This window comes from Tachypleus tridentatus, chromosome 8 (assembly GCF_004210375.1).
Source record: "Tachypleus tridentatus isolate NWPU-2018 chromosome 8, ASM421037v1, whole genome shotgun sequence".
In the NCBI taxonomy this organism is placed as follows: domain Eukaryota; kingdom Metazoa; phylum Arthropoda; class Merostomata; order Xiphosura; family Limulidae; genus Tachypleus; species Tachypleus tridentatus.
Window position 1 is genome coordinate 12,974,532 of NC_134832.1, and position 21,078 is coordinate 12,995,609.

Here is a 21,078-nt window from a genome sequence, read left to right on the forward strand (position 1 = left end):
CACGATACTTGCATATATACTTAGGCCTACTGACTGATACTTACGAACTATCGCTTAGATCGAAAAGCTTAGAAGCACGCCTATATTAAAGATGTACATTTCGGCTACTGAAAAAGCCTACATCTAGGCCTAATTATGTAATTCGAATGGTAAGAACATGAGAATCACAAGAACAAACACACAATTTGCAGGCCTGTGATGCAATAAAACAACTCAACATACCAAACTGTAGGGGGTAATGATTGTATGCACCATATCCCCACCTCTTATGAAGGGGGGATATGTATCCCCAATCTCCCCAGGATCCTCGTCCCTGTTCACCGTACATTATAACTCTCTCAATATTGAAAGGGCGAGTATGTACGGTAACAGATTTCGATCACGTGACCCGCGCTTGCCAGTTGAGCGACCTAACTACCAAGCCATGCGAGGCCATACTAAATGGAAATGGTATCTTAGATATATATTTTAGGACACAATGTAGGTCGTAAAAATAACTTACTTACGAAAAATATTTGCCTTTTATTGAGTTATGATATGATTTGACATTCTGATAAAATACAGGAAATATAATAACTGGTTTGATTTTCTGAATCTGTACTTTAGTGCCTTATTTTTTTCAGAAACTTTAAGTTAAGTAGATTATGCACAATTCAGTGAGAGAACACTTACAAGAAACAAGGTAAAAGTTTCTTGTTCAATAACTAACGTCTTACCAGTATCAACTAAATACAGTGGAGCACCATTAAGCCGCGGACCAGTAAACCGCGAAATCGCTTAAGCCGCTGTAGCAAGTCTTGTGAGCGATATGAGCGAGGATTATCGCGGCTCACCGCTAATTTAAGAACGTGTAAAACCGCGGCTTACGAATTTAATCCTGGCTTTATAACTTCAAGCTGATATTTAAAAAGGATTTGCTTTAATTTGGGAAATAAATAAAATGTATTACAATAGAAATCGACCGTTAATCTACCTTATCCGCTCTCTATGTCAGCTTTATGGAGGCCGCCATTGTTACCGAATCACATCTTTCTATACATTAAAGTTAATCCGCGGTAAATCGGTGAAAAAAGTGATCAATAATTAAAGTATTATTTTTAATTCGATAATCCGATATAATGATCACTCAATGGCCCGGATGAGGCTCCTCGGCGGAGCTGTTGGCGACTTCGGCTTTTCAGTCACAGAGGTTTAAGCCGCGGTTAAGTAGGTTGACCCTCCAAATACCGCGGCTTAACGGCGCTCCACTGTACCTCTACTCAGTTTAGTTTTGCTCTGTATACTTTCTCCTTTTTTCCATTCAAAAACGTTATAAATAAGTAATCCATAAAGACATGTTGATTCTTCTAAAATATTTTATAAGTCATTATATTTATGTCTAAAAGAATATAGAAGCTAAGGTGAAAATTGCCTAAAACTTTATAGTTTTTATCATGCTTTTGGTGTATTTTCTTCAGCGCAATAAAAACACAGCAAAATCTTTAAATGACAAAATTCCTAACAAAAACAGTGATTTTTCTTGTTAAACCAAGAAAATGATGCACAGATAGTTAAGAAGAGTAAAGACTGTCTACAGTGATAAAAAATGTCTAAAACAGAAAGAGCAGCAATAAAATATTGATCCTAAGGAGTTTCTATCATCTTCAATGTGTGAAAAAGCTTATACCACTCGTAAGTTTGTGTTTCCGTATTTTAATTTTACATTCTTAGATATGTTTGGATGATTAGATAGTGTGTTAAACAGAAAGAAGACATGAATAGTTTTATCACACTAATAATTAACGGTACTATTGCTGTGTAATACAAGCTATACAAATTTATCCTGTAAAATTAGTTTAGTTTAGTAAGATGATTTTTGTTTCATTTATATGCATAATATATGAATGTCATAAATACAACAATGCTTCTTCCAAGTCATTAAATTTTGTGTATTAATGGTTCGTGACCAGAGCATCGCACCATTTGTTTCTCCAGAGAGAGTTTGCTACTGGTTAGTGATGATGCATTAAAACATTAAAGAAAATAAAAGAAGACCAGATAAAATATCTTTGAGCAACATTTTCCTCCAAGGAGAACTTAACAAAACATTATTTATAAATCAAAATGATTTATTCTTCATTTTGATATTTCGTATTTTATAATTTTAACAAGCTACGTTTAAAGGTAATTATGAAAAAATATTTGTAGAAAATATGCTGGCTTGGAAACAGATTAATATTATTAATTTCTAATATTTTTTCACACTGTAGAAATTAAAGAACTTTTTTAATGAAACGTCTACAGTTTAGCTTTTTTTTTTCGTTTTTAGCGTAAAGCCGCGTTATATTAATAACTATCTGAGCTCTGTTCACCACATGAATCAAATTCGGGATTCAGCCTTGTAAGTTCCTAAACTTACTGCTGGCCCACTGAAGAATGCATTTACTTTCATGAGAAACGCATGTCTATCTCGAATTACTATTAAAAATTAGTTAACATATTTATATATATTTCAATGTGGTTTGTACACTCACACTGGTTTGTATGTTGTTGTCAGTTACGTTTTATTTGTTTTTGAAATAAACACAATAAACCTCACTTCTAACACTGAACTGTGGACATCATTTCTAGCACTATACAAGTACAGTTGGGATTTTTATATACACCCATTTCTTTTTCAATAAGTGATCGTGTTTTGTATAAGCTCTTTCATTGTTAAAAAATAAACAAAAAATCATGGTATTTTAAATTGATACCAATTAACACTGGGTCTGGAAATTTAGGTATCAAGGTGGGCTTTGTAGTTAGAGTTCTCCACTTGTATATCAAAATCTCGAGTTTAAATCACAGTTGAGTTTTTATATATATATATATAAATGATCATGTGTACAACAAGTTATTTCAACACCATTATATATTAAATTAGAAATTTGAGATAGTGGTTGACACTCGAGTTAAAAGATGATATGTTAACAGCACCAAGTCACCTTAGCTTCCTATTACAATTGAATACTTCCAGTACCATCTGTGAAATGAATTCTAGACTAAAATACTGAATAAAATTAAAAACAGTTCAGAGAGACTGCAAGAAAGAAACGTCGCTTAGCAAGAGAAAGAAAAAGTAGATGGATGGCATGATAGAATCAATAATGTTTAATAAAAATTATGACAACGAAAACAGAAGGAAAACAACGGACATGGTCAAAAGATGTTTTTGAAGAAATAAAACGAAGACAAACTGACGTTGAAAGAAATGCAAACGGGTTCTGGCTCTTCTATGTCTTCCCTATGCGTTAACCGGGGGTATCAACTAGTTTTAAAATAATAGACCCATGTCTCTAGATGTCAGATGAACAATTGGAACTATAGCTTACAACAATACAGATGTATTTTATATTTTAAAAATACACAGTGGTTAATGATGCCGAAATTTTATTGTTTTAAATACATTTTGAATTTTTATAAATACATTTCTCTTCAGAAGTTTTTTAATAATGTTTAAGGTTAGAATATTTAGATCTCAAATATACAATAAAATTCGCAATATATTAGCTACAGAGACGCGATACTAAGTTGTCTAGCATGAAGTCGGTTTCCTTGATACTGCCTGGCTAACCAAGGCTAATAGCGATTACTGCAACATAACAAAAGAAAAACTGAAAAATTAAAGGTGAAGATTTATTATGTACATTTTGCACATAAAAGTAAGTTTATTTGCACGTGATTGAAATTATTGACTCTGTTGTATAAAATTTGCAATAATAATACATGCTGCAAAACATTTGTTTGAATTTCATTTAAAGCTACACGAGAATTATCGCTCCTAATTTAGAAGTGATAGAGTTCAGGGAAGTCTGCTAGTCTACAACAACCACCGTCATTTTTTGGGCTACTCTTTTACCAACTTGCCGTTACATTATACAATATCCCCACAGCAGAAATGCTGAGTATTTTTGGCGGACCTGATTCGAACCCATGACCTTTATTTTACGAGTCGAGCACATTAACTACCAGGCCAGTTCTTTGGTATTTTTTGAATAATCCAAATACGTTGTAGTTTTTTTAACAATTATGAACTTGGGGTTAGCTAATATGTGGTTTTAACTTATTCGCTTTAAATTACTGTCACTAACAACGCAACTAGAAGAACTGAATTCTTTTACTGAACCATTTACTGAAATATTGTCAGCTTAACTCTTGAAATATTACTTCACATAAATATATATAATACATCTTACATAGTAAATAAACAATAAAAATATTCTTATTTTGAGTAGTATTTTTCCCAGTTCCCTTTTAAAATGATGTTTTTACTAAATTAAATTGAATGATATTACGCTACAAATACATTTAGCTGACTTGTGGTCTCTTATTTCAGGAGGTCAACTCAATTCATTAATAATCCTTAAAGTTAAATATTTAAATAATATATATATATATACAACGCTCAGTGAAATCAATTAAGTTCTTGAACAATTGAATAAAATCTTCCATTTTTAATTTTGTTTAGTAATTTTTTGCTTTTTAAGTTTGTTTGGAATTTCGCACAAAGCTACTCGAGGGTTATCTGCGCTAGCCGTCCATAATTTAGCAGTGTAAGACTAGAGGGAAGGCAGCTAGTCATCACCACCCACTCTTGGGCTACTCTTTTACCAACGAAAAGTGTGATTGACCGTAACATTATAACGCTCCCACGGCTGGGAGGGCGAGCATGTTTTGGCACGACTCGGGCGCGAACCCGCGACCCTCAGATTACTAAGTGCACGCCTTAACGCGCTAGGCTATGCCATGCCCTTTTGCTTTCTATGGCATTCTGTTTTATTTATCATTCTAACATAGCAAGTTTAAATTTAACTTGGTTTTTCAGTGATATATTTTATACATATCACTATCCCCTCCAAACAAAAAGAAAACCAAAGAACATGGCACAAAAGTGGGTGGGAACTTTTAATTAACTCACAATATTTTAGATTAGTCTCTACTGAAGACACTTTAACCTCGATACCAAGATGCGTCATGTCTTCACCTGAACACTACAATTTTCAACTATTTGTCCAATGGTGCGTATAATTATAATAAGGAGCTTTTTGAATTAAGAAAAATAAATTGAAAAAAGCAGCTGAAGGAAACATTTGATATTTTTATATTTAGTTCTTATAATTGTTGTAATGTTGTAAACGTCATTAACGTTTAATTAACAATTTTCATTTTTCAAGTTTTACATCCTTTTTCTGTTCTTGTTTTCATAGTGATAAAAATTTAACCAATGATTCGTATAAAATTTTAGGGTGAACTCCTGCTTCTGCGGTGTAACGCACTCCTCTAATAATCCCATTGTCGTGATGAAAGCCGAATTCTCCGACAATTAGCCCGTCTGGAGTTTTCTCTTCATACCGAAATTTCTTAAACTGACCGTCGTCGATGCTGTAACCCAATTTGTAATTTCGTCCATGTGTGGTCGTATTTTCATGATTGTGGCTCATGAGTTCCTTTAGGAGGATTTCAGAAGATCCACTTATTTTAGAAAGATAGTTGCTATTCATTTCTTGTTTTTCCTTCTCCTGAAACTCGAACTTAGAAGTTGGTTGAAATCTCTGTACGGATTTTTTTTCATCCTTTAGGTAGGGAGCTTTCACCTCACTAAGGTAAGAGAGTGACGTCACCTGGTCAAGTTCTTCCACTTCTTTTTCAGGTGGTATCCGCAATAGACCAGCCATTACTTGGTAAAATGGAATGTAAATAAAAACGAAGACAAGGAACACGACCGCGTGATACACAATCATTTGGAAAACCTAGTGTGGGGAAGAAAAAATACATTATAACCACTTAATAAGTCATTGTTTGCAATTAAACTAATTATTTTCTAAGTTAACATGATATTGCATTACCTTACGTCCCCCGCTAGTACAGCGGTAAGTCTTCGGGATTTACAATGCTAAAATCAGGGGTTCGATTCCCTTCGTTGGACTCAGCAGATAACCACATGTGGCTTTGCTATAAAAAACACACGCATTACCTTACAAAATCATTTACAGTCTCTTCTATCAAAATAAGAGCTCGTGACATTTTAAAACTTGATGAGAGATAAGTATTTTGATATAAATATATTATTTACGCAAGTATTTAATATTCTCTACATGTAATGATATTTTTGTGTTTTATTTATATTTATCGAATCACAATACAGTTAAATATCATGACCAGACATTTCTGAGCGTCCAGCAGTGTGTTTAATTTGGTTATCGAACCTGTAATGAAGACCAGAGGTCAAAAGTCTACTTTCTATGGCTATGCATACGCAGTACTAACGTAACATAACATATGAATAACAAAGAACTATATAGTTTATCAAAATTGTCCTTGCATACCCATTCAACTGTTGTTAAGTTTCGGCCTCCGTTGTTGAGTTTCTTTTATTTCCGGTATAATACGGCCGGAAACGAGAACGTGTAAGGTGTTATAAATGGTAAAAAAAGAAAACAAAAACATAACAAACTAGACTTAAATGTTGTAAAAGTAAAATAAAGGTGACACGTGGAAAATGACTGAAAAAGAAATGTTAAATACAGCAATTTATTAAGACAGGCATAGAAATTCATCATAAATAAAATAGTAGGTATTTCTAACTACTAAATGGTTTGGAGAATATGGTATTGTATTTCTAACCCAGATTCTGTAGTATCTAGCGAGCTGTTACTAGATGGCTTATTATAGTGTTGTTTTTTTTTCATCACAGATTTTATATAATTTAGTAAGTCAGGACAGGGAGTCTGAAATACTTGTGATTTGTTTCTCCTGGTTACTTTAATGTGGTAAGCTAGGACTAATAATAAGTTGTCTTTGGTTCTGACGTGAGTAGTGACTAGCGGATGGTTTGGATTCTTGAGGTGTGTTTTCTCTGGCTGGGTAACGTGTAGCAAGTCCAAATTGTTTGTTTTAAAATTTCGCGCAAAAATACACGAGGGCCGTCTTCGCTAGCCGTCCCTAAACTCCCTAAGATTAGAGAGAAGGCAGCTAGTCATCACCACCCACAGTCAACTCTTGGGCTACTTTTTTTTACCAACGAATAGTGAGATTAACCGTCACATTATATCGCATCCGCCACTGAAAGCACGAGTACGTTTGGTGTGATGGGAATTCGAACCTGCGACCCTCAGATTACGAGTGAAGCGCCTTAATCACCTGGCCATGCTGGGGAACAAGACCAGATAGTTAGGATAAAGTGTAATGGCGTATTTATTCTACTGTTATATTGTGCATAGAGAACCAAACGATTTGGAAAGCGCATCAATGTATATATTTTTGGCTGTGAGTTTCAGTAGTGAGGAGAGAGTTTAACTTTTATCGGGTGTACAGAGGACCAGAAGGTTTGGAAAGCTTACTGATGCGTTTTATCAGACTCTGAGTTTGTTGAGTAAGAACAAAAAGGTTTGGAGAGAGACTAGTGAAATATTTACCTATGTCTCTTGTAGAAAGGATTAAATGCTTTAGAAAGCACACCGGTGTATTTTTTGGGTCGTGAGTTCGAGCAGCACGGATCAGTTGGATTAGAACTTTCTGTGCAATTTGTTGTTGTTGGTGGTTGTTTTGTGTCGTTGGTCTACTTGATCCGTAAGGATAGTCACTACATCAATTTCGACCATGTAATATATCATGAGATATTATACATAAATACAGTTTGAATATCATAATTTATTTCCATCATTGAATGTTTTTAGAGACAAAACTTCTTGTGTAGTTTTAAGTAAGTGTTTTTGTCAAGTGTGTAGTAAGTGCTGAACGACTGAGGCTTATAAAATAAAAGCTTACAACTCATCATTCATGTTATATACAAATGTAATCTTGATCCTTTAAACCAATAATGAGGTAAGGATTCTACTCAATCAATAACACTTCAACAATTTTCTGTTTTATAATATAAAATTGTATATAAAATATATACAATTGTTCTGTGATTAAGATATTAGGTTCTGATCAGTTGAATTCCTTTGTTCTCTTCTCATGGCATCTCCTTGGCTCAGCTGTAAGCCTAAGAGCCTTACATGCTAAAAATCGGGTTTCAATACCACCAATAGGTAAAGTATAGTTAGTTTGACACATAAATTGAGGCAGCGTATTTATTGTCTTTCTCCTAGTATTATTAAGTCTAAAACAGCTAATCAGCTTCAAAATGCAAGAATTTCGAAAGAAATTATAGCAAAGCTTAGGTTAATTTCCAGAACAGAACATACATTGTGTTGAAATGATTAGATTGATATTTCTAAATTTACACGTATAATTAAAAGTTAAAGAACAGTTTGATAAGTTTTCGTTTGTTTGTTCTTAACCACAAAACTACTTAATGTGCTATTTGTTCTCTAAACACCACGGGTATCAAAACATAATTTTTAGTGTTACAAGTCCTCATCTTCACGACTAAGCCTCCGAGGGGCATTTACTAAGCTAAGCTTAGTATTTTCATGCATAACTATCTAACATTGAAAACATATTTTTTTACTTAACTGTTTTAGTTGTTAAATGAAATTAGTATTCTTTTCTCTCGTTATTTTTTAGTGTGTGCTTGTGTTTTCTTATAGCAAAGCCATGTCGGGCTATCTGCTGAGCTCACCGAGGGGAATCGAAGTCCTGATTTTAAAGTTGTAAGTCCGTAGATTTACCGCTGTACTAGGGGGGTATTTTTTAGTACACATTTAGTTACATCGCTTGTTAAGGCGTTCGACTCGTAATCCGAGGGTCACGGGTTCGAATCCCGGGAGCACCAAACATGCTCGCCCTTTCAGCCGTGGGAGCGTTATAATATGACGGTCAATCCCAATATTCGTTGTTGAAAGAGTAGCCCAAGAATTGGCGGTGGGTGGTGACGACTAGCTGCCTTCCCTCCAGCTTTACGCTGCTAAATTAGGGACGGCTAGCACAAATTGTAAGTCCGGAACTTTATGGCTGACCCAATGATCGATTTTTTTAATTTTTTGCACTATTTAAAAAAAAAGAAGATGTATCATAACGTTAACAACCAGCTCTTAATTTTTTTTATTTTCTTTATAATTCAAAATGTGTACAGCATTTTAATTGCAAAAGAAAAAAAAATAGTGAAGAGAATTATAAGAAGCCATCGAATAGAAAAGGGAAATTTCATGGTAATGTTCCTGATGCAGTTTTGGCATCTTTTGGTTTCGATAGAAAAACAACAGTGGCTGGTGCTATAATATTTTTCAACAGTTACAGAACTGTTCGTAACTTGAAATAGTATGTGTTTTTCTTATAGCAAAGCCACAGCGGGCTATCTGCTCAGCCCACCGAGGGGAATCGAAACCCTGATTTTAGCGTTGTAAATCCGGAGACATACCGCTGTACTAGCGGGGGCAACATGAAAGATATTTGATCATACCTGTTTAGATGGAAATACAGTAAAATAACATGATGTGACTCCTTTAGTAAAACAAAATAAATTGTTTAAGATCACTTATTTACTCTCAACACTAAATTATATAATACTTTATATAAACGGAGAAAAAAATTAATTTAAAAGAAAAGAAATGGAAAGCAAACGCAACTGTAAAGGAGATGAAAGAAGTTTACTGGATGAAAAAAAAAATTGAAAGCAAGCAATGATAAATGTTTAAAAAAAGTTTGAAATAATAATTAGCAAGAAAGTTCCATGAGAATGTAATTTGAACGAGACACTTCTTACCTTCTCTGTTCCGCTGTAGCCAAGGCGAATCAAGTGTTTAATTTGACATTACAGTTTACTTTTCTGAACTGAATAGTTTTTCACAAGTGGGTGTTTTGTTTTGATTGTCCAAGTCTCGCGTCCAGCTGATAAGAAAGGATATTATAAAACAGAAGCTGTCTTCTTTAACAAGTGACTTACAGCTCGGCCAGTAGTAGCCCCTGACAAACAGACTGACTAGTGGGCTGCTACACTTTCTATGGAACCACATGGTTGATCTTGCTTGCTATAGGTTGAAGCCCCAGTTCTACTTTACAGCTAGATATACAAAGGAACCTGATTTAGAGTCTTCGTGCTGTTTGGCAACAACTTCCATACTTTCTGCGTGGAGATTATTTTCTTGATATCAACACATTTTGATAAACTATATGTTTATTACAAAGTAACTTTTTACATATACACGTTCAACTTTACAGAATATTACAAAGGCATGTGTAACGTTTCTTAATTTTTTTTTTCTTTTACATGACTGTCCACCATTTATTACGAATCAGAACAAACTGTTCTATCCTGAAATAGATTATTTTGTAATTTCTTGGTTCACTTAATAACATTCTACCTCAATAAAAATAAGGACAAAATAAAATGAATTTCATTAAATTGCTTGTTATGCCTTGGAGGAAATTATTGTATAGACAAGTTTTATTTAACACTCATCCGAAGTTTTAATTTTGAATATAAAATTCATATTTAAGTATATACACCAAACATTATTTTAGGATGTTTATATTTTTAATAAAATAATAATTCTTCCATACCAACGTTTAGTTTGTTGTGAAGAGGAGGAATCGAACTCAAATCTTAGTGTTATAAGCTCTCAACCGATGAGTCAGATGTTTAGGTTATTTGAACAATTTAATAAACAGTTATTTCAAAGGAACTTTTTATTTTATATTTTCTCACTAACACATGTTTTCAACTAATCTTTTATTAAAAGTTCAGGACTAAATATGAGTCTTTCCAGAAACAAATACAAAAAAAACTAGATTAGATATTGTTACAGTTAATAGAAGGATAATAACAACAAAACGTATTTCAGTAACTAAGAAACATTTTCAAATAGGTCATTAATGAATCAATGATTTCTTTAATTGAAATATATAATTTAATATTTCATATTTTTAATTAAAGTAGCCGAAAACGAATGATATTCATGTGTATTTAAAACAATACTTTAATAGCGTTTTTTCTTATTTTCTTTTTGAATTAAATAAATAACGCAAGATTTTATTTTGTATTTGATAAAAAACAACAAACAACCCTTTAAGAGGTAAGTGTGAAATAAGTTATGTGACAACCTTCACATGTTTTAATGCATAATGAGATCCTGTATTGTGTACAATATAAACTATCAAATGCTTTAATAAGTGTTAAAGTACAAAACAAACTTGAACTTCTAAACCTATTTTTCTGCTTATCTGAATTTTGTAAAATACGAATGTCAAGGAGTTGATAGGGTCAGTTTTGTTCCATATTTCTGGCGTAGTATCAGTTCTAAATGATTTATTTTCGTGAAGTCATAGTTTTTATAAAAATCCAAGATAAAAAGATATAATTTCAGTTACAATACACATGATGTACTATTTTCATTAACAAATTTTAACTTTATGCAACAAGTTATTTCTCTGCTAATTCGTTTCCAAGCGGATTAGGGGTAATCCTGCAGACTTAGAACCCAAAGATATGGAGCTCGATTCCCTACGGTGGATAGAGAGCCTGTAGCCTTCTGTGTAGTTTTGAGCTAAACGAAATAACAAACTACCTTTTAGTTCGAGCACATGTTATATTTATTTTTCTTATGTTTTACTGCAATGTGTGGATAATTTCAGTAAAATTATTATAAATAATAAACGATGTTTTTTTAAAAAGTTTCAAATTCGTCTGTAAAACTACGTTAAGATACATTAGATATTGTTTGTTGCAGATCTATACGAAACAAGGATCGTATGCAAAAAATATACACGTACTTCTTTATTTGCTACATTTTAAGTCCGGTTCTGTAACTTTCTATAACCTGCAGCTGTAACAAAAACTGTTGTTGCTCCAGCTCTGCGCCAGAAAGTTGATGTCCTAAAAAACAAATTCCAATTTCGTAAAGTCGGGCGGGGCTTACTATTTAGACGATATTCTGTGTTATTATGCCGTCCTACCTGTTTTAAGAGAGTGAAATGAAGCATGGAAGGATATGGGAATGTTAAACAAGCTGTCCTACAAATTGTTATTTTTATTTACATAGGTCTTTGTAAAGGCGGGACTACTTAATGTATTTCACCGACTTGGTATATGAAACTGACTATAGTTGTACCTTTGGCAACACATTTTGTTAAAAATAGAAAGTATTGCACATCTAAGACAAATAAATATTCTAGGGAACTGTGCAATGACGTACAGTCATGGAATGTAAACCCAAATCCTGTGATGGAACCCCTCTTTGCATACATGACAAATTATCATATGCCTTGATCAAGTATGATTTATATTGTTTATTTGACATAACCGTATTAATACAACAGTATAGCTTTTATTATTGGTTAAATACATTTAAAACATTACTATAATTACCCATAATTGTTTATATTATCAAGATTGTTATACGGTCAATCGATAGGGTCTTGTAAATTCGCAATATTATTTAGTAGGCGCAGTTAAAGATTTACGAGAAATTTGTAATTAACATATCTGATACTAGTTTTGAACGCGAACAGCTCGACATATCTTCAGAATCTAAAACTGCAAACTCGTTCTATTTTCATAAGCCTTTGTTCAAAGACTGACACAAAGTCAAACCAACTGAGTAAGTTTTCACCTGTTCTTCTTACTACAAAGAGCATTAAATTATTGTGTGCATACTTCCTTTGTTTTGTAGTTATGCCAAACAAATTACACAATAGGCTATCTCTGCTGTGCACAATAAGGGTATTCAAATATAGTGTTTAGAGCTATAACCCTTCAGACTTACCGCTGTTACTAGGGTCGGGGGTTGTACATACATCTTTGTCAGTGTGACATCTTAGTATAATCATTCCACCATTATTATATTTTGAGATGATTAAAGCTTATCTGAAATGGAACAATACTGAAGATTAGTTTAAATAATTCACAATAACGCAATTTCTCTCATGTATGAAATCTAAATGAAATGGTTAGGCCTAAAAGCAACAAAAATATGAAGTTTAATTCTATATTAGACTTCATTAGAAATTGTATTTCTTTGTAATTAAATTATTTTAATAACATAAATTTCAACCTTTTAAACAGAAAATTATTGATGACTTATTTTCTTACAGTTGTTAATTCTTCCTTAAAAGCTTAAATTCTTTAAGAATATCAATATAGTATATTTATGGTTTTGATATTTTAAATATTGTAAAGAAACGTTTGATATTTTGTTCAGTAGCACTTTTAGGTTTTATTAACTAACTTTTAAATACATCGAAACATATATAAAGAAACACCATACTTGATTTTAATAATAAATGAGCAAACAACAACGAATGTTTTTTGTAGATTTAAAGAGGCCATTTTGTACAATATTAATTATTACATGTGTATTTAGTGAGTGAAAGAGACGAGAATAAATACCCCTAGCAAAACGTTTTTAACACTGTTTTTATTTTCATAAAAATTTGTATGTTGGCAAAACAGATAGGTTCATCCTTGCGAGTAAATGCTAAACTTGCTACTTGAAATGTTTTTAATATTTGACGTAAAATTCTGTTTTTGTTTGTTTTTGAATTTCGCGCAAAGCTACATGAGGACTAACTGCGTTAGTCATCCCTAATTTAGAGTGCCAAACTAGATGGAAGGCAGCTAGTCATCACCGCCAACTGCCAACTCTTAGGCTATTCTTTTACTAACAAACAGTGACATTACAACGTGTCCACGGCTGAAAGAGAGAGCATGTTTGGTGAGACGGGGATTCGAACCTCCTATCTTCAGATTTCGAGCGAATGCCTTAACCATCTGGCCATACCGAGCATTATATTTTTGATATTAAAAATCGTACAATATTGTTTTTCCACATTTTCTTGAAATGTATATGTGGTGCACACATATAGTATCTTTCTACGTATGTGGACATTCAGAAAATTAATAAGATAGATTTCGCGTTTCAATAATTCTGAGACGTACATAGGATGTAAAGCTTATAGAAACGGTAACGTAAGATCAGAAAACCTTTCCTTTATCCTCTTTTTTTTTATATAAACATTTCAAACTTCCACCTTTCAGCATTTTGTACTAAAACTATCTTGCCACATTCGCTGTCAGAAATAATATTTTTTATTTAAAAGCTCGGCTTAGGATGATATTATTATCCGCTTTCCAAAAGCTTAGTGTAAAATTTTTATACTAAGTTGACACAATAAAACCTAATAAAAATATTTGTAGTGACCAAACTGAACTCGCCACGTATGTCAAAGAAAACAACAACAAAAATACAGGTCAGGTTACACTTCCATACAATTAAACTTCGTGGTTGTGTAGATAACCCCAGGTACAGCACTTGAAGAGAAAGGGAAACTTTATCAGAATCTATACAAAAATTGGAACGTTTGTCGAAAGGCTGCTTTTACGTATTTAACATACATCGGGTGTCTTGTTGAAATACACTGGTTTTTGTATATTTTTGTCTTTGAAAATTATATTTAATATGAACACAACCTGAGTGATAATGAAATAGACTGACATATGTATATCTTTGCTTGTGTATTTAAAATCTAATTTTGATTTTCAATAGTCAGTGATGAGCGCTCTATAACTGTGCGCTGAATGCTTCAGAATATATCAATTTTTAAATTAGTTAGATTTGTATTTCTAAGACCTTCATTGAAGTTACATTATTATTTATTATAATTATTATATTGTTATTCTTATCCACACACTTTTTAGATCGTTTAATAAAGTGTTTAACTTCGGTTATTTGTGTTTACCATTGACTAAGTACACAAATATAGTAGCGAAAATGTTTTTTTTCAGATTTTTAAAATAAATTGCTTAAAGCACATAAATAGTCTAACATTAAAACCTTTCTAATTGCTGACATTATTAAATACGTACGAAATGCATAAAAAGTTTTTATAACGCATGAGATCGAGAGGATAAAGATTAACACTATTAGAAAAGTCTCCGTTTTTCAGTTGCTTAGCTTTATATCATCACTAGCTCAGAATATAATTTGATTGTGGTCTAATGGCTAGCATGTCAGATTATGGATCTGTAATTCCATTGTCCGTGTTCTGTTACAATAAATAAATAAATTGTTTTATTTTGTTGGAGCAAAGCGACACAATAGGCTGGCTGGACTGTTTCATCACAGAGATTCTAACCTCAGATTTCAACATTTTAAGTATGTAAACTCATCACTGATCTATCATGGAACCGAAAATAATAAATCGCGATCTGCACTTGGAGGTAGTGGTTGTATTATAGAGATGAAGGTGAAACCCCACTGATAAGTCAGACACAAGCGGCTGATGAGTTATTCATGTACGCTTTTACCTAGCTGTTTTTCCTTTAATTTATCACAGTAAAATTAGGGACAACTAGCTCTTTAATAAGCCCCGCATGGACAGGTGGTTAAGGCACCCAATTCGTAATCCGAGGGTCGCGGATTCGAATCCCCGTCATACCAAACATGCTTGCCTTTTCAGCCGTGGAGGCGTTATAATGTGACGGTCAGTACCATTATTCGTTAGCAAAAGAGTAATCCAAGAGTTGGCTGTGGGTGGTGATGACTAGTTGCTTTCTCTCTAGTCTTACGCTGATAAATTAGGGACGGCTAGCGCAGATAGCTTTCGAGTAGCTTTGGGCGAAATTCAAAAACAAACTAACATAATATGGTTGCTCCTGAGGTTAAATTAAAGATTCATATATGATAAAAATTTAATAACTTTGGCGTTGATGCTTGATCAAATTTTTCAGGCTAACATGGCTTCAAGTTATAAAATGGTTGTGGAATGACGTAGAAAAACAAATTACACTTTATTTTCATAAAAATACGTAATTTTTCCTTATCGTTCGAAGTTATTTATTTTTGAGGACTGAGTGTACAGGGCCCAGAATTCGATTAGATTTCCTCCAATTAGACTATTCGTATATTTCTAAAAAAGAATATACACTAATAACAAATTACCTAAAAACTTAAACAAAAAATGTGTAATACGTGTCCAAATGTACTAATTATTTGCAAATCAAAAAAAAAAAATTATAATATCTTGCATTATGTTGAATTATTTTTCTATAATTGTAATCAAAGGACGCTAGGTGGCGAGTAAGGTTCAAGTATTTTACAAATATATGATTTGAAATCTTATAATTATGGTATATCATACTATTTTAAACCTTATATAACAGTGAAATATTTACATCTAACTGGCTATGTAGCCAGAGTCTCTAATAGAGGAATTTTTTTGTACATTATATCTATGCATCATCTCCAGTTAAAGACTATAGACCGAGCACGTGAAACAGCACTCACTCTCCATAAACCGGTTTCTATAGGCTATTTCCAACCCCATTTTCTACTCATGAAAAAATAAGCTTTCTGAGCCAAAGAAAGAACATTTGTCATGTACTTTAAATAAAACGTCATTTTGTATTTAGTCGAAACATTATAACCTATATAAATTACTGGGAAAACAATTGTGGTTTCAAACGAACTTCTGCTCTGAAAGTAACTATATTTTTACATCTAGAAACTTATGGTCATTGGAGCTGTTTGCATTTGCTACGTCTTCTTTTCTTTTTAGTAACTCATAAGATTTAATTAATATCAAGATTTAAAACTTCGTTTTCGTGTTAAAGGTTGTTGTGAAATCACACTGCACTGAACTTTTGGGTTATTTTGGAATAACATGAGCCCTACGTCGTTAGAAATTCACGCGTGAAAACAAACTAAGTAACACAATATTGTCATGTTAAGCAAGAATAAAAGTTTTGTAATATTATGTTAGGGAATGTGGACGATATGTGAGAATCATAAATAAAACATTGTATATGCCTTTTTATCTTATAATTGCATTTATATTGTCAAAATTAGCATATGTATTTATCTGTAGTTCAGTGATTATAGTTAAGCCTTATAATAAAATTAAATATATCCATAGCAATTTACAACAACAACAGAATTAAAACATATTTCATTCCTTTTTTTCTTCATACAAACTTTTAGAAAAAGGTGAAATATAACAGGGATTCAAGGTTACATAAATAAATATCTGTGAGCAAATCCATGTGAATAGATAGATACCTGCTTTAAAATATAGCGTTCCTGTTGAGAATTCTGCTTACAGTGTAATGTTTTATCTTTATGCATGTAAATTGATTTTAGTTTAGACAACAATATTTCAGGTTGTTATCTGACTTAACACCAACTTTTTTGAATAAAATGCGGTCACACGAGGTCGCGATTTTTGCAGCAACATATTTGTGTAGCCTTAATTTTTGTTTTTAATCAGTCACTGTAGGGGATTTTATCACGCTTTCAATTTCACAGGGGAAGACATTTCTGTTCAGAAAGAATGTTTAAAGTTTATGATAACTAATCAAAATATTTTCTGAAGTACTGGTTTGTTTTGAATTTTGTACAAAGCTCCACGAGGGCTATCTACGTTAGCCGTCCCAAGTCATCACCACACATTGCTAATTTTAGAGGGCGGTGGTAACTTTTTACCAACAAATAGTGGAACTAGCTGTCATATTATAACACCCCCACCGCTGACAAGGCGAGCATGTTTGGTACGACGGAGATTTGAACCCGCGACCATCAGATTAGAAAGCGAGCGCCTTAACCATTTGTCCATGCTGAAACATAAACCCACCTTATTATCTTCATTAAACGCAGTCTGTACCATTTATGATAACGTTTGGTAAGTGTCTGTTTTTTCTCATAGCAAAGCTAAACCTGCCTATATGCTGATTCCGCCAAGAGGAATAGAATCCCTAATTTTAGTGTTGTAAATCCATAGATTTATCGCTGTAACAGCGGGGACTACGTTTGATAAGCAAACTTATGACAATAATAAGACATTTTGCTTGTATTTGTATATTGAATTTATGTAAATGTTTATACGTATTATGTGAACGATATTATTGTTTACCTAAAATGTATTATGCAAATTTTGAATTATATAAGTGTTTTAATAGATGATTTATGAAACTTTATTTTCTTGTTAACGACAGTAGGTATTTAATGTGTATCAGAGTATTAGATTAAGAAATTATTTGAAGATATTCAGTATTTGTGTTACTGATAGAATAAATTGGACCTTATTCTCTACCCAGTATAGAACTAACTATAAAAATAACACTGAGTAACACTTTACATTCCAAGAAAATAAAAAAATCGATAAAATATTAAGCCATAAAGCAATTTACTGGAATGATGAATTCGTCGTGGATTATATGACATATAGAAGAAATACTTTATAATGTCGAAATATAATTTAAATTTTAATCAAGAAATTTGTTTATAGAAATAGTTAAATATTTGTTGCTTGAATTATTTCACTTCTTCTTCTTCCCGGAAGTCACAGGCAACAGAACATATTTGGAGTTGGAGGGTGCCGACGATGGGGGACACCTTATTTGACATATTAACCATAACCATTGAATTCAAAACTGAAACGGCAACTTTCCATGATAGTTATACACAAGAGAGAGGCATAATTGGGAATACATGTCTCCACTGTCCCTTCTCGATTTCTAAATCTATTGCATATATCTAGTTATGAATGTTTTTATAATAATTACTATAACGCCATATATTGTAATATTCTCTTATTTATAGAAAATTATAGTTATAAAACATAAATTAAGGTTTTTCGCTTTCCTTTCGAGTTTTCCATTTTCTAAACGTTAAAGAAATTTTAGCGCCATCTATTGAGCTCATTGCGTCATAGTATATAACTGGAAATTTATTTGTGCTTTTGATATGGAATCATTGGTATTCGTCACATGGGTGTATCACTAAATGTAATCATAAACATAAAATTTCGCATATTTTGTTAAGGAAATGTAGTTTATCTTGTCTGGACATTTGTAGAAAATTAATAATTTTATCTAAACAACCATATAACTTATTACACAACCGAAGTAATTTAAACTTTTTGAAATCATTTTGTTTTAATAGTTTAAATCTGATAGTAGATCCACTTGCATAGGGTCCTCGAAAGTGTTTTATTTCAAGAGTTAATAAAATCAAAATTAAGATTAACAAATATTTTAGTTCGTTACTTTTAAAGTTCATATGACACGTTGTGATATATTCTAAAGTATCCGAGTTGCAACATTAGGTTTCCCTTATATGACGTCATCTTAGAGTTGTTCGTTTTTTGAATTTCGCGCAAAGCTACTCGAGGGCTATCTGCGCTAGCCGTCCCGAATTTAGCAGCATAAGACTAGAGAGAAGGCAACTAGTCATCACTACCCACCGCCAAGTCTTGGGCTACTCTTTTACCAACGAATAGTGGGATTTACCGTCACATTATAACGCCCCCACGGCTGAAAGGGCAAGCATGTTTGGTATGACGGGGATTCGAATCCGCGACCCTCGGATTACGAGTCGAGTGTCCTAACCTACCTGGCCATGCCGGGCCATCTTAGAGTCAAAAGATTAACTGACAGACAATACATTACCGTAAGTTGTGCGAATAGTTAAAACAGATGATCATCGGCCCTCTTTAGGGGAACAACAGATATAATTTTAGAAAACCATAATCACATAGACTTATAGAAGTTTGGGGCAAACAAGTTGACATAAACAGCAGAAATTCCTTGAGGCGATTCTCCAACATTTCAAGTCTAAAATTATGTACGTAGGTAAAGTAGGCTGATTGCATTCAAGGTTTTGTGTCTAGAATACTGCAACTGTTTTACTTTACTTCACTCTCTTTATGTATACACGTGCACCAGAATACAACACAGGTCCCCTTCACATTATATACAATGCTTAATTTATGCACGATATGAAATCCGGATCTTCTCGAATTTGTTTAAATTAAAAGTGATATAATTTTAAATTTGTGCAAATTGATATGTGACTGTTGTAGTGAACTACACTGCTCCTTTCCAGTTTCATCCCATATACGTGCTTCAATAATCTCTAAAATCTCAAAATTACCTTTTCTTATTTTACCTATAAAGTAAACTTTGCAAATCTTTATAGATGAACACATTAATTTAAAATTGGCAGTGAAGATAATGTTCTGTATCAATCAACAATATGTTAAATGTATATCTTGATTGTGCTTGTTTCTAATTAAAAACACAAGTTCACAATGTAGTAGCTATTCTCTGCTCACCACTAGGATCAAAAGCCAGTTGCTAGCATTGTAAGTCCGCATATATATCAATGTGCCACTAAGGGGATTTGATTGTGCGAATATTTGGATTTATTAACGTAAAAAAATTAAATTATGTAGTGGTAACTCAGTAAAAATAAAATATCTCATGGCTTAAATGATAAGGAATTATCCGGTTCCTGGTAGTATACTTTGGAACTATTCTTCTTTTAAGAGTTCATTTTGCAGCTATTCGCTCCATGGTGGTACTCTCTGGAACTATTCGCCCATGATCACATATCGTGCGACCACTTTTCCTCTTGGCCGCCATTTTGCAGTCGCAGCCGGCTTCCTAATTACTGTTACATAATATCAGTTTTTAATAACCAAAAACAAGTCTAAACAAAAATAAAAACGCTGCACAAATTTAAAGGATTCCAAGGTACAAACTGTAATGTGCGATATAATATGTACACAGGCTTTGGAGGTGAATGCGGAGGTAGGATCCACAATGCGGTGGGGATACACCGTCTATCAGTCTTAACATTCATTTGCTAGTCTTACATAAGGAAATAAAATAAAGTAAAAAAATAGCAATAGAAATTAAAATTAAAGGTATAGAAATAGAAATTAGGAGAGCTAGATGATGGTGCTCAAGTCCACAATGTCCAACATCTATAACACCCTTCACTGCTTGCAGAAGAAAATTAACTTAAAAATAAGGTACTACCACTGACGGTAAGTATGTTAAATAAACTTACCTCTTGAAGTTCGCATTCCAGCTCCCATTATGATAGAAAGGCACTAATTAGTGGCCCAGTAACCGAATTATACTAGTATGAAGGGTCCCATCCAGTTATCTAAATTAATTAGTATAACTCCCAACCACCACCAATTAGGTCTATTGTAACTAACACGCTCTAAACAAACCTTTATACGCGGTAAGTTGTACCTCCGCATGAAATAATGCCAAGTTGTTAAATGACCTTATTCATAATTAATATAAATGGTAAGTTTTAATTGGTTTTGTTTACGGTCACATGTGTTTAGAGTGTTGCTAAATTTGAGAAATCAGTAAAATTTATGTGG

General features: G+C 32.9%; 1 protein-coding gene across 1 annotated transcript; it reads right to left on the reverse strand.

Annotated features, from left to right (window-relative positions):
• Positions 1 to 3,154: 3,154 nt before the first annotated feature.
• On the reverse strand, positions 3,155 to 9,954 carry LOC143258547 (uncharacterized). Its single transcript, XM_076517679.1, has 2 exons — positions 9,671 to 9,954; positions 3,155 to 5,771 (listed from the first exon to the last, which is right to left on the reverse strand). Exon 2 carries the CDS (start codon positions 5,760 to 5,762, stop codon positions 5,223 to 5,225), a length of 540 nt encoding a protein of 179 aa, XP_076373794.1. The 5' UTR covers positions 5,763 to 5,771; positions 9,671 to 9,954; the 3' UTR covers positions 3,155 to 5,222.
• Between the last annotated feature and the right edge of the window lie 11,124 nt (positions 9,955 to 21,078).